Source organism: Rhea pennata, chromosome 3 (genome assembly GCF_028389875.1).
Source record: "Rhea pennata isolate bPtePen1 chromosome 3, bPtePen1.pri, whole genome shotgun sequence".
NCBI classification, from domain to species: domain Eukaryota; kingdom Metazoa; phylum Chordata; class Aves; order Rheiformes; family Rheidae; genus Rhea; species Rhea pennata.
In genome coordinates, this window is record NC_084665.1 from 13,048,546 (window position 1) to 13,062,537 (window position 13,992).

A 13,992-nucleotide genomic window follows, 5' to 3' on the forward strand; every position below is an offset into this window, starting at 1 on the left:
TTCTAAGGAAAGTACAGATTGTGTATTCCTTGTTGTATCTTGAGACACAGGGAAGGAGATATTAATTTCTTCAGCAGCCATTCCTGTTTTTCAGCTTATTCTTACCTTAGCATGACCTTCTTCTATGATAGTTTAACCAATTACATATATAGAGCTGGACTGGAAAACAATCCATTTAAAATATCCTAGGGGAAAAACCCTGCAAGAAGTGACTTCACCAGTTAGATCAAATATTTGTTCTGTTCTTCATGCAGCCACACAGATAACTCTTCTGGTGTAGCACAGAACAGCAACAGGCTGCTGGAGGCTACTTGAGCCAAATTAAGTATCCCCAGCGTAACATTTTAAAACAAAAACTGGAGCTATAGTTTACCAAGTTCCTGAAGTTCATTTTAACCACAAATTGACTTAACTCTATAGCACCCTCCATTCAAGGGCTGCATTCACTGATCCTAGTTCCATACCTTATGAAAGTACAATTAGCAAGCTGCAGACAAACACATGGCTTCTCCTTCCTCCATGGCCTTAAGTTCATCAGCTGCTTCACTCTGCAATCACATTGTCTGCTTGGAGTTTCACATCAAACTCTTCCCCCCCTCTTCTTTTAATGTCACCTGGTTTACGTTAGTAGTGTTGACACAGCACCTGACTGATACCAAAGACACCACATTCCTATGAAATAATGACCCTAAAAAAACCCAGAGTATCTACTGTTCAACATGGAAATAATATACGTACTATGAGCTATACAACTACCTACAATGTACATTTTCATTTAGCTTGACAGGCTTGCTTGGAAGCTGGTAATGTAATGACCAGTGAAGCGTCTTTTGGGAGCCATTAGCAGCCAGACTGCCATAAGTTTTCCTCATAACACTACTTCCTATGGTTTGAGAAAGCAAACCAACAAGAATACTCTTGCAGCTATTGTACTGTTCAAAACACAACATTAAAATAAAGAAATACTTTTTTAAATGTTAGTAACCTTAAACAAACGTCGTCAATTATATCACATTTGAGAACTCCAGTTTGAGAGACAAAGTTCAATTTTCCCCCTGAGAAACAGTTTATAAGCAACTCAGTATTTAACAATCGTGTTTCATTTCTGACTAAATTAGTATCAAAGCTAAGCAGCATTCCAATTGCACAATGTTATATTCAAATCAAAGAGTGAATGACTGAAAGCAGAGAGAAAATTGATTTATACAGGCACTCAAGCTATACAGAGAAGACTATCCAGCTTTTAGAAAATTAGCCTAGAATAATATTGAGAAATTAAAACACCACCATGCTTTCTGTCTTTAAATCAGAATCGAGAGCTCAGACTTGCAAAAAAAGATTATTTTTAAATAGAAAACTTCAAAATTCACAGGCTAAAGATGCATCACAGAATCGGTAAGGTTGGAGGGGACCTCTGGAGGTCATCTAGTCCAACCTCCCTCCTCAAGCAGGGTCACCTAGAGCATGCTAGACAGGGTTGCATCCAGGCAGGCCTTGAATATCTCCAGAGGAGACTCCACAAACTCTCTGTTCCAGTGCTCAGACAACTCTTACAGGAAAGAAATTCCCCCTCACGTTCAGGCGGAACTTCCTGTAGTTCAATTTTTGCCCATTGCTTCTTGTCCTGTCACACAGGACAACTGAAAAGAGTTTGTCCCCGTCCCCTTGACACCCTCCCTTCAGGTACTTGTACACATTGGTGAGATCCCCCCTCAGCCTTCTCTCCCCCAGGCTGAAGAGGCCCAGCTCTCGCAGCCGTTCCCCAGAGGGCAGGTGCTCCAGCCCTCTGATCATCTTCCTAGCCCTGCGCTGGACTCTCTGCAGTAGATCCACGTCTCTCTTCACTGGGGAGCCCAGAACCGGACACGTTAATAGAATGGTAACAGTATGCTGCATTTTGTTCTGAAAGTAAAGGCTTTTCATCTCACTCCACAAGTACCATGGAACATTTTTAGCCGATCAACTTAAAAATAAGGGCCCCCAAATAACAGAAACATTCATTAAAATGCACTTGAATTTGAGTAGAAACAAGCCTGCTACCATTGCCAACACGGACACAGCGCAGCCCAGGGAGCAGTGCTGCGGTTCTACGTTTGGCTCAGGCACCAGCTTGCGGGGTGACCTTGAGCAAGCTCACAGCTTCCCCCCTCTACCAATCCTTCACCCAAAGGGGAAATGGAGACAAAGGTTCTACAGAAGAGTTTTTTGGTTGTTTTTTTTTTTTTTTTTTTTTTTTTTTTTTTTTAAGGTCTTCAATAAAAAACAAGTACCAAAAGTTAAATATAATCAGTATCATCCACTGCAAATATTTTGTTATTTCCTTCCCCCACATTCAATCAAAAATTGTGAATAGCAGTATTAGAGCACTGTCACTTTTCAGGTACAGTACTAAAAGTAGTTAGCCTTTACAGCATGGCTGTCTCAATACTTCCACAGTTATGCTCAATGCTTGTATGACAATAAATCTGCTTTGTAAACAGGGTAATATAGCTCCAACTTCTACTGGAAATATTTTTAAGACAACAGTTTGAAGAGCAAAACATATTAATATGCCCCAATGTTTATTAAACAAAACTTTACCTACAAAATTAATACATTATACTTCTGTGATTGCTGCGCAGTTAGGCCAACTGTCAAACTTTAATGCAATTCTTTGAGTTCACCCCAACTTTAATACTTTCACTTGATTCAACACTAATCTTTGAGAATGACATAAATCAGAAACACTACACAGGCAATACTCAGAAACAAGTATAACTGAAAACTTAGCAATTCTCCCCCCATCTCTAAATACAGTTATTAAAGTTAATGATGCTTTCAAAAAAACTTGCACAAAATTAAAACCAAACAGGAACATTTTGTCTAATAAACAGTTAATCAAAGCTTCTTTTAGATTAGTATTTTGGCACATGGATCAGGACTAGTTGGAAATAAATAGCTATTACAGAATTTAGTAACTACGAAGTTTTTCTTTACTCAATCACACATTTAAAACAAAAAGAAGTCTTACAAGCAAAAATTGAGATATTATCCCATTTCCAACACTACAAGTAACGCTACATCCAATCATTACTATTCTGACAGGAGTGCTGACAGTCTCCTCCAGACAGCTGTCAGAGTACAGGTACACCATCATCACTTCATTGCAGCAGCATCAGTTTTCCCCTCAAAACAAATCCTAAGCGTGATGTGAAGTACAACAGGATGAGGAGAAGCACTTGAAATCCCCTCGCACTTTTCTATGTGTATTTCTCATTTCAGTCTCATACAGTCTCGACACATAACCCCATTAGGCAACTCCAGTTTTCACTGCAATTTGCATTTCCCAAAGATACTAAATTATTCAGTCTATGATATGAATAAGCGCATTCCCCTATCAGCAAGGATTTAATGAACTATCTTCACTGTAAGAGAAAGGACTGCAAATCAATATACTTTCTGAAGCTCTGGATAAAGCAGGCACCTTATCTCAAAGATGTGATTATTTAATAATCGAACAGCCTAAACTCAAGCATTTCTAACAATTTCAGAGAAATTTAACCTCAAGTTTGTTTCGAAGATTAGACTAACAGAATAAACAGGACCTAGAAATAAAAATCTAAGTTTCTTTTTCCTGCTCTCCATTTACCTGGAATTAGAGTAATTTAAGATGAATATTAGAAAGGTGTTTTGTTTGCCTCATTCTAAGCTGTTCCTGTCCTCATCTTTCTATTCAGAGCATCCCAAGCCCACTTTAAGAAACAAACATTAACAACTGTTAAAGACATTTTAAATATCAGTATGAATCCTCCATGCATGCAATTATGTTAAAGAGTCAAAACAGGCTTAGTTACAGATGCATAAGATCTTTCAGTTATTCTTGCGATACTTTCACGTTCTGCAATCAACAACTCAAAGAACCTCCCTAAATGCAAATTATAAATTTAAAAATCTCCCCCCCCCTCTTTTTTAACCCTCTCAGCAAGGCTTTCCTGGGACTGAAGACACGTCAGACCAAACACTGGACGGCTCCAGCTGAGCTGGAAGGTTGGTTTTGCACATTCAGTACAGTAACCCTGTGTTCCACGCCTCTCCCAGCACATGCTTCCCTTACTTGCCCTTTTTCCTTTAAAGGAAAAATCCACTTTCTTAAAGATCAGAGAAAATTTTCTCAACTATCTAGTTTCCCTTCATGGAGGTTTTTCCAGAGTCACTTTAATTGTCACACTGAACTCAACCTAACGCGGGTAAGAAAGCTTGCCTTGTAACGCGATGCAAAAACCTTCACAGAAAGAGGTCATCTTTACTCAAGACCATTAAGACCAATTACTGAATATCCAGACCACATGGAACGCGAAAAAGTCAGATTATTATCTTCAAACGAGTTCTCAAAGTGGGGACACATTCTTGTCATCCGATTAAGGGGCAGGAACTTCTGACCATCTCAGACTATTATTTCATGAAATGAGAAAATCTTTCAAAATTTTCCAAAGTGAGGGCCAAAAAGTTTAGACAGATGTATTGCAAAGAAATCCAAACAGTATGGAGTAGAAATTTGTAGTTCTAGTAGTCTGGTTAACCTTAAAATTCATGATTCAAGTGCAGTCCTGAATGAAGTCTCTTCTGTTCTGGATTTGCCAGCAGTCTATAATCTGCTCAACCAGCTAGCAATAAAAAAAGGTCTAGCTAAACAGCTAACTGCTAACACAGTCATTCAAGCCACAACGAAGCGAAAACCCTTTGACTTCTCTATTAATTTAAATAAACTGAGTTCAAGCAGAAGAGAAATTATGATGATCATGTAATATCACAGCACTGTAGATCAGCTAGGGAGGGGAAAAACTTGTTTTAAACGAACAGTGCATTTCAAACAATTTCACTGACAAGGCAGACATCACTTTAGAGGCCTTTGAGACAAATATGTACTCTTTTAAAAAAAGAAAACTGCCAGTCATATTAAAGCCTTTATTCTACTACAACTTCAAACACTATTCTGCATTCTGAACTTATTAAAATGACAAAAAGCCTGTCACTATATACTCAATGGGTACGTACATCAAACATTTTTGATCTTGCTTTTGTAGATCCACTAGAGGGAGATCCTAAATTAAACAATGTCAAATTATGGCAGTATGGAACAGGTAAAGATCCCAATTGCAAGTGGAAATCGACAGCATTTTTCAAATACATGCAAGAGATGGGGACTTCATTAGCGTGTATGTGCGGAATATAAAAGAGCTGTAATATCTGACTTGTAAACCAAAAGAATGTCAACAAAATAATCTTTACTATTCCTCAGAAGTAATTTAGAATTCTGTGAACCTTGACAAAGTTTTAAATTCACCTATAGCTTTATAAATTTCAGAACAGTATGTTAAACTAAGATTAAAATTGTTTTTCCTTTTATGAATAAAATACAACTAATAAATTAGTCTGCTTATTTTAAAAGTTACCAAAATTAGAAAATGTAGCAGAAAATAAGGATATTGGAAGAATCTTCAATTGTAAGCCTTTCCTGAATAATAAGTGAAGTTATCTATATTGGATTTCTCCGTTTTACTAGAGTTTGAGATTTTAAATGCTGTTTTAAACAGGCCAAGAAATGTTACAGTTTACATAATTACAGACAAATTATACTCTTTAAATATGGATTTCAGAAACAGTATCATCAGACCACATGAAACTGCATATATTTGTTTCTTCGGATTTAGCTGATAGATTTTTTCAAAATTACAATGATGAACATACAGTGTATTGATCTTCACACATCAGCACAAATTCCTATGGTAACATACAGTTCCCTAGGACTTTTAACAAACCTTACAGGCAAATTTGTTTTTAAAACAGAAGGGTTCAGTACAGGGCAGTTTCAGCACATTTCCTCAATTGAACAGCTAATATTAGACCTTCTGAGCCAGCGGCCTGTTGACTTAAATATTTAGTGACATCAGAGATGCTGGAAAAAAGAATTCTTGAAAGGCCCTGCACATTAAGTTCGTGTAGTTAGAGAGTACATAAATCCCTACATGAGACGACTAAACAGAATGAGGCTTTTCAAGACCTGAAACACATGGAAATCTTGAATTCCACAGAAGCTAAGCACCAGAGTTTTGTTTTCAAGTTGAATGAATGCAATTTGTATACAGGTTAAACTTCACAGCATGATGGGAAAGTATCACAGCCTGTTCTCACAGCCAGAGCAAATTTAAAGTGAATCTTCAACGAAACACAACAGGACCCGTAGGTCAAACAAGTTATTTACAATAGTTCATATCCCAGGGCATATGTAATTCACTGAAACCATTTAGCGCCTAGGATCGATGTCTAGCTGCAATTTCTGTAAATTATACCGACTGCAGAGACCGGAAAAGAAACTCATTAAACTGAGCAAGGAGCCCAATAAGTGTGTTTCTGAAGCATAAGCCGTTCAGTGTTCTCTTTCCACTGTTGAAGTGGTCACATTCAGAAAGATATTTGATAACCTTTTTTTTTTTTTGTTTGTTTGTTTGTTTTTAATTCTTAGGGTGACAAGGGCCAGAAATATTAGTATGTAGACCATATACTGACAAACCTCCCAGCTGATAAAAATGAGGAAAAGCAGTTGATAGTATTTGAATGCAGATACAGTATGAAGACTTATCTTTGGAAATGATACTGGGCTTACAAGAGGTTCCACATATGTCTGCAAGACATTTTTACATGCAGTAGTGCAAAACTGCTCATTTTCAGACATCTGAAGTCAAATGACTGATAACATTAAGCTTTGTTTTTATTTATCTTAACAGAAATCAGAGTACCTATATATCTGTGATACAGGTAAGCATCTGAAACATCATCCTGAGGCAGCCACCACGTTTCTTGGCCCACAGAGGTAATGGAAGAACCGCATTTCCTCCTAGGCTGATGGCACCTACCAATCACTGGTAATTCAATTAATGTATTTTGACTTATTTACTGCTACAAAGTTCAATCACAAGAAGGAAAAAAATAAGTAGTCTTCTTACAATTCAGAGAGCCTAAACGTTAAAAGCAGTCACTTTCAAACATTATTATGCAACTTACTCACATCTTTGTCAGATCTACATCTAACTGCCATTAAGGGTAAAATATGGCACTCCAGCCAGTAACTGGGACATGTTATTATGGTCATACTTGGTTTCCATTTTATAAACTACAAAAAAAATCCATCTTTGAACTTAAAGGGGAGGGGAGTGTAGGTCAAAACAGACCAAAACAACAAACATCAGGGTTTAACTGGTGTTAAATTGAAGGAAGCAGAGAAGTATACTGAAATACCACTTCCGGCACCAACAGAAAGTACTCTAACAGAGTGAATTGGACAAATTCAATGACTGGGGCAAACAGAAGACTAGATTCCAAATACAACGATTTTAGCGCATTGCGAAGCTCATCTTTCCCTCTCTAACTCTCCACCTACTTAAAAGATTACTTAAGTGATGTAATAAGAAAGGAGTTATTTAATTTTGAGTTCTTTGCTCTCATGAAATTACACTGGTGGACTAATGTGTTTATGACTTTTTGGTATTCTTAAATTTACATTCCAAAAAATCCCCATAAAATGGTTTTAATTTGTCCATGTCTAAATAATGAATTTTTACAAACTGAAGTCTTCGTTCACTAGAATTTCTCTTATCAAAGAACATAAAAACATACTTAGTTAGTTTGACTATACTTTGTATAAAGCATAATTGTGATAATCAATGAAATGAAAAAAACAGGCACATTAATTAAAATATAAGCACTGTCATGTCTGTACATGTCGTATCAGCATTTGTATTAGCTGAATTTTAATGACAGAATAAATTTAGAAGAGAAAATATATATGCACACACATTTATATCATACATACACAAAATATATATACACACACTGTGTATGTAAAATATACTGTGTGTGTATACTACACACACACTATACACACACACAGAGGAGCGGAAAACTACATAAAGCTCTAAGCCTGAGGTGATTACCATAAATCAGACCTAATCAGATTTTATATCAAATGATTAGAAATTAATGCTTATTATGTTCAAGTGCTGGCTGCTGAGATAAACATTTGGAGTACATGAAATGTTTACAATCAAGTAACCCTTGGGGAAAGAAGAATTGAGGGGTTAAGAGGACAAAATTCCATGGAAGAGTGAGATACTCGACTGGATTATTTTAACTGGCAAGGACACCTTATTCTTTTAACTATCTTTTATTTTTTGGCCAAGTATACTGCATAACAGCATAAGCATTGCAGAAGGTGTCACCCTTCATTTCCTAGACAGCTTATTTTGAAAAGTTAAGTTCTGAAACAAGCATCAAAATGGAGAGACTAGATAAAAATCACCCTTTACTGTTGTAGAGTCATCTCTAGTAAGGTTATCCACAGGCTCTCTTCTACATAGCAGAAACAAAATTAGCATCTCCTGTTACAGAGGCAATTTTTAAAGTTTAATGAGGACAAAAGAATTCTCTTTGGTTACAGGAACACAAAAGCTTATTGGAATTTGTGCAAGTTAAAAACTCCCTGTCTGCGTGTCACAGCATTACCCCCATTCAGTTTGGGCTAATGTCTATCTGCAGTACATTACGGACCCCATCTGAGGACTGAAAGCCACCAAGTTCTCCACCAGTGATTGAGTACTGTGTATTATCCTGCTTGCTATCTAAAAGAGCACAAATGAAATGGAGAATGGAGTATCTGTTGTCTAAATTCTATGTGATCATTTGAATACGACTCCTGGCTCCATGGTGTCCAAGTGAGAAAACCACTGCTAAAAAGAAGATTATAAATTCTAAAATTTGGGAAAGAAAAAAAAAAACTTTCATTTTATCTGTTGTTTCATAACAAACCACTACTCATTGAGAAGAAAAGATATCAATATACATTGAGAACACTTTGCCCAAAGGATTTGTCTAAAAATCCTGCAAAGTACTCTGATTAAGTTTTCAGCATTTCTTGGTCATGGATGTGCATGTGCATTTTAAAAGCAAAAGTCAGGAAGCTTCTACATATGACAGATGAAATGAAAAAAAAATAAAACAGATTTGCTTGTTAGGAACTGTAATTATACAGATGGCAGTCAGTTGAAAGTCACAACTGAGCAGCAGCACTTAGTTAGACAAAATAGCCTAATCATTTAAGCAGCTAGAGGCTGAAGATCACAGCATCATTAGAAACAATACTTAACTATCTCATCTTTTTGCATAAACATTTACAATTTTTCATCTTTATATTCAATCTTCCAATGAAAATTAAAATACCCTTACCAGCTTCCTGTGAATTTAATACTTCTAAGGCATGCATCATGGCACTTGCGAAGACATTGGCATCTTCTTTGCTGCCAAAATTAAGACCATACACCTGTCTAGCATCACGCCACTGGTGGAAGGTTTGTGTAGCTTGATTGTACTTCAGTCCTTTTGGAATGGCACAATTTATTACCACCTACGATTAAAAAAAAAAAATCTTAATTACCTTTAAAGTTACTGTTTCATCACCAGTTTCACCTTAGTTGTGTGGGTTCATTTCATTCTCACAACATACAAGGTCATAATATTCAAGTAAATAGTTTTTTTTTTTTTTAATTCTAATATTGTACAAAATCAGTTATGAGAACAGACAAGGGGAAAATGCAATACTTCTGAACTTCACTGCATCATTTGAGATGAGAATGTTTAAACTGCGAAGTTCGACAACAGCAATTTATTAATATTAATGACTTCTAATAACAAAGTACTTATGAAGTAAATATACTGAAGATGAATATGTGGTTAGATTTCAGGAACTGTCTTACTTTTCTATTAACAGCAGAGAATACTCATTAGAATTATTTTTTTTTTAATCAAATTACCACCTCCCCACTACCGCTGCTGCACCCCTTGGTTGACACAGTTTTCAGCAGCAGTTTATGTGGACCTCTATTGTGCACCACAAGGTTATCAGCATCTTGCAGAATTATTATACCTCAGACAAAAGGTGATAAATTCTAGGTAGCTGGACAATCATTTATTAAAAGCTATCCACTAAGAGGATCTCACAGCACCTTGGATAAATATATCCTCTCACCTTTTGCCATGGAATAATCGGGGGGGGAAGGGGGGGGAGGTCCTCAGACAAATGCATGGAGACCGTACATTACTTTGAATAAGGAATTAGTGACAGATCAAATCACATGGGAGATTAACAATCTATGCTTCAGGTACATGATAAAACCCAAAAACATACACAAAACCACTCAAGAACAGATCAAAAGAAATTTGGAAGAGAGTAAGTTATAAGTTTACCTGGACAAGTGTAGATCTCTAACCCGCATCAAGTATCACAAGACAGAGTATATATCAAGATAAAAGGATGAGTTTGCCATTTAATCAAAATCTATTAATTTTTTCATCAGGGAAATTAAGATGCAACCATTGTTGCTCCCTTTCCAGGCTCTCAAAGCAGTACATCATCAATATTACAAAATGCCAGAAGCTCATTTCACAAAAATCATGCATCCAACTTTTTATAATACAGAAAGAACTGCAGAAGACTGTTGGCATCTTAAAGATAGTAGAGAAGGCCTTCAAGAGATAGAGAAGTTGGTACCTATGTGGATTGCAGGTAACAGCACAGAGCAAGGTACAACAGAAGTTTTTAGGCTGAGACTTTGGCTTACAGAGGGACAGCTGAATTGTATGTAATGTCTATTGTCTTTCCTCCTCTAGTCTATGTATCTGTCTGTAGGAAAGAACGATGAAGAGTGCACAAGGAATGTCTTCTGAAGGTTTGTAAAGTGATTAGCAGCTTATAGGGGAAAAAAGTCAAAATAAAATTTTGCTAGTTCAAATAAAAAAAAAAGAATTAAATTCACTAATTACAGTTCCCATCCTCTTACTGAAAATGTATTTAATGTTAAAAACAAATCAGTAAAATAGCTAAAGTTTCCAATTAAAAAACTTTCAGAGACTCACTTACCTGATGATCCTGAATCTTTCTGCCCACTACTCTAAAAGTGTTGTTGCCTGTGTGATGATATATATGAACTCTGCTGAATCCAGTTGATCCACCAGCTGGTACCCATTTCTTATTGGCGTCATCGTAGACCATTACTGCAGCTCGTGCTTGGCAGATACTCTGCTCACTGTTAAAATTGAAGTATTTTAGATCAGAACATAGAACTACTTATAAAGCAAAATGCAATCATTTGTTAATTTATTTATTTGAAATGTTAAAGTCACCTTCAAGGAAATTCACCTTTTATAAATACAAAATTGCAAGCACTTTGGCATTTCACTTACAGATGTATGTTCTGAAAAGTTTTTGTCAAAACACATGACTTTTGATGGAGGAGATTGTGGTTTCCCTCACCACCAACCATGAATTTTAGTTAAATTCTAAAACTATACAGAAAGTTTTCTGCAAAGACTGAAGAACAAAGAATCTATGGTTGCACTAGCTTTACACAATTTACATTTTCCAGGGGGCGATTTATTCTACGAGACATGAGGATAGGAAGGCCCTTGCTCCTTTTAACATCTGTAGGAAAACACACACCACATATTCAGCGACAAAGCTCAGCACAGAAAAAGCTTATCTGCTCACAAACGAAATGCTTTTTGTTTCTGACGCTTTACATCAATTTGTATCTAGAATTTACATGATCTCGCTCAGAAAAGATTCTATTGATTACTATAAGCCTCAGTTTTATCAGGAGACTTTACTGCTATCATCAGTTAGCCTACAGTAGTTATCAGGAGAGTAAGGTACAGTCTCAGATTAAAAGGAAGCATATCACAAGTGTCATCATATCCAAGAAATCCAAGAAAGCAGAACATACCTGAAACATACTATTAGGAGAGGAAGAGGATGGGACTACACAAATTGTCTTTACTGGAAATGTCCAGATGCAGACCAAAAATAAAAATAGAAAGGAATGGTTTCTTATCAGTAAGTAAAGTTCTCTGAACATACCAACCACTCCAACAGATGCAACATTACAGAAGGCACGTAAGATGCCTGGCTTGCAAGGAATGTGGCCTGCCATTTGGAGAACAGGAAAGAAGGATGAAGGGACTGCTTTTGTAATTTATATTTAAAAAAAAAAAAAAAAAAAAAAAAAGTGTAAGTAGTGAAAAAATTATTCATAACATACAAAGGTGGAGAAAGAAGATTTTCTTTTTTCTTTTTTCTTTTTTTTTTAAGATCAAGTTTGTATTTCCATCTCCTAGCAGAAGAAAATACAGCAGTGTATCCAGCTGCTTTTGTTAACTTTCAGTGGCACTGTAACTGCCAGAGAAAGCACTCAACACTAGAACGACTTTCAAGGCAAGGCGAGAAGAGAGAATACAGAGATCGTGCCTCTTACGGAAGCAAGATCAGATCAGGAAATATATTCTCAATTCTGAAGTCACACACATTCTAGTCTCACCACCTATTTATCAACCATATCAGGATGGAATAACTACCTCTAATTATCCCTTCTCATTCCTAACCAGAAATTAGTTCAATGTAAGTATCATAAAGTTATAATATTTGTATCTTCCTGTCTACAATTAAGACCTCAAGGACCACATCTGATCCAACGAGACAGGTTAGATACAAAGGCCCTTGCCCTTTTGAAAATAGTTAGCTGGAAATCTTAGGTGTTTTACCATCCCATTAAAAAAAAACACGCCACAGGTCAATACAAAAGCTTCCTCATCAGTGAAAGCCATGCAAGAACATACCATATTTCTCCAGGTACAGTATTTTGGAACACAACCATCCTGCACAAATCCAAGCCTAGACACGTTCTTGTTTGTTCTTAGGGGACAGAACACGCACAGACACTAGTAGCTTTATAGAAAGCGTAACACTATTACGGAAAACTTGGAAAACATCTGAACCTGAAACAGGAATTTGTCTGAATAGACATTCAGCACACACATGCTAAATCATAGGTGAGAGGACCTAGATACTGATTTGGAAGCAAAGCCATGCAGTTTGTAGAGTTCTTGCCTAAAATGAATTCATCTCAGATCTGCAATCACATGGCAGTGTGATTAAAAAAAAAAAAAAAAGAGGTAATTTAGAGTTCTATTAAAAATTGAGAATATGAGTACAAGCTAATATGCTAAAATTACAGTGATGATAAAACTGCAGAATGATTGAGTACAATGATCAGAAGACTTGATTAGTAGAATTAGAACAGGTGATCAAATTCAGACTCTTATTCAGAGCTCTCTTATTCTTTATCTTGTCACAGACCAACAGGCTAAAGCATTAACAAAAGCTCATCTTTTCAGGTTCTTATTGAACAATAAGGAAAAAAGAATTACAAATTTTACAAGTATTTGCTGTTGGCACCATTTGTAAGCACAAGCAAGCTGACCTTGTGTACCATTTCAAGTTTTTCTTTAACCAGCTTTAAACTATTTTTAGTTGCATTTCATAGGTTCTTTATGCCTTATAGCCAGAGCTACTAGAAAAAGTCTAGACCTCAAATAGTTCATACTCTATTTAAAATAAAAGCTTTTTTTTAAACAAAAAAAAAAAAAAGAAAAGAAAAGAAAAAGCATTGGATTGTTTTTACCCATCTACAGATACAAGATGATTTAAATAGTCCAAAAAATAACAACTATAATTTCCAGATGACCTACTCAATCATTACACAATAAATCTTTTGACCTTATCTCATACAAATCCTAGAACTAAAATCTTAATGTTCCAGATACGTAATTTTCTTATGTGGGTGCCAATCCGAAGGTGACATACTCCACTCCTGCTAAAGGTCTCCATCACCTATCACTTTGCTTACCAGACTACAGTAGTATGATAGAAAAATTAAACTATGATTATCAGATATGTTATACTATCACAGTCTGTTAGCCTTTTTCAATGGTTCAATAATCCCACGTTACTAATGCAGGGAATATGAATACAATTTCCTTCTCTTGGCAAAACTTCTGTACTCTAAAGTGATTACTTATTTTGAGAAAAAGCATGAAGACATGAATTTTAACAAACAAGAATCTTTAGAA

At 36.1% G+C, this 13,992-nt stretch overlaps 1 protein-coding gene across 6 annotated transcripts in view; it reads right to left on the reverse strand.

The window, feature by feature from the left end:
• The window catches only part of ENAH (ENAH actin regulator), a 101,774-nt gene that overhangs the window by 39,804 nt on the left and 47,978 nt on the right, over positions 1-13,992 (reverse strand). For all 6 annotated transcript variants that reach the window (XM_062571595.1, XM_062571594.1, XM_062571593.1 and 3 more), the window contains exons 2-3: positions 10,949-11,114; positions 9,259-9,436 (exon numbers count right to left, since the gene is read on the reverse strand). In XM_062571595.1, coding sequence (XP_062427579.1) covers positions 9,259-9,436; positions 10,949-11,114 — 344 coding nt within the window. The remainder of the gene's footprint in view (positions 1-9,258; positions 9,437-10,948; positions 11,115-13,992) is intronic.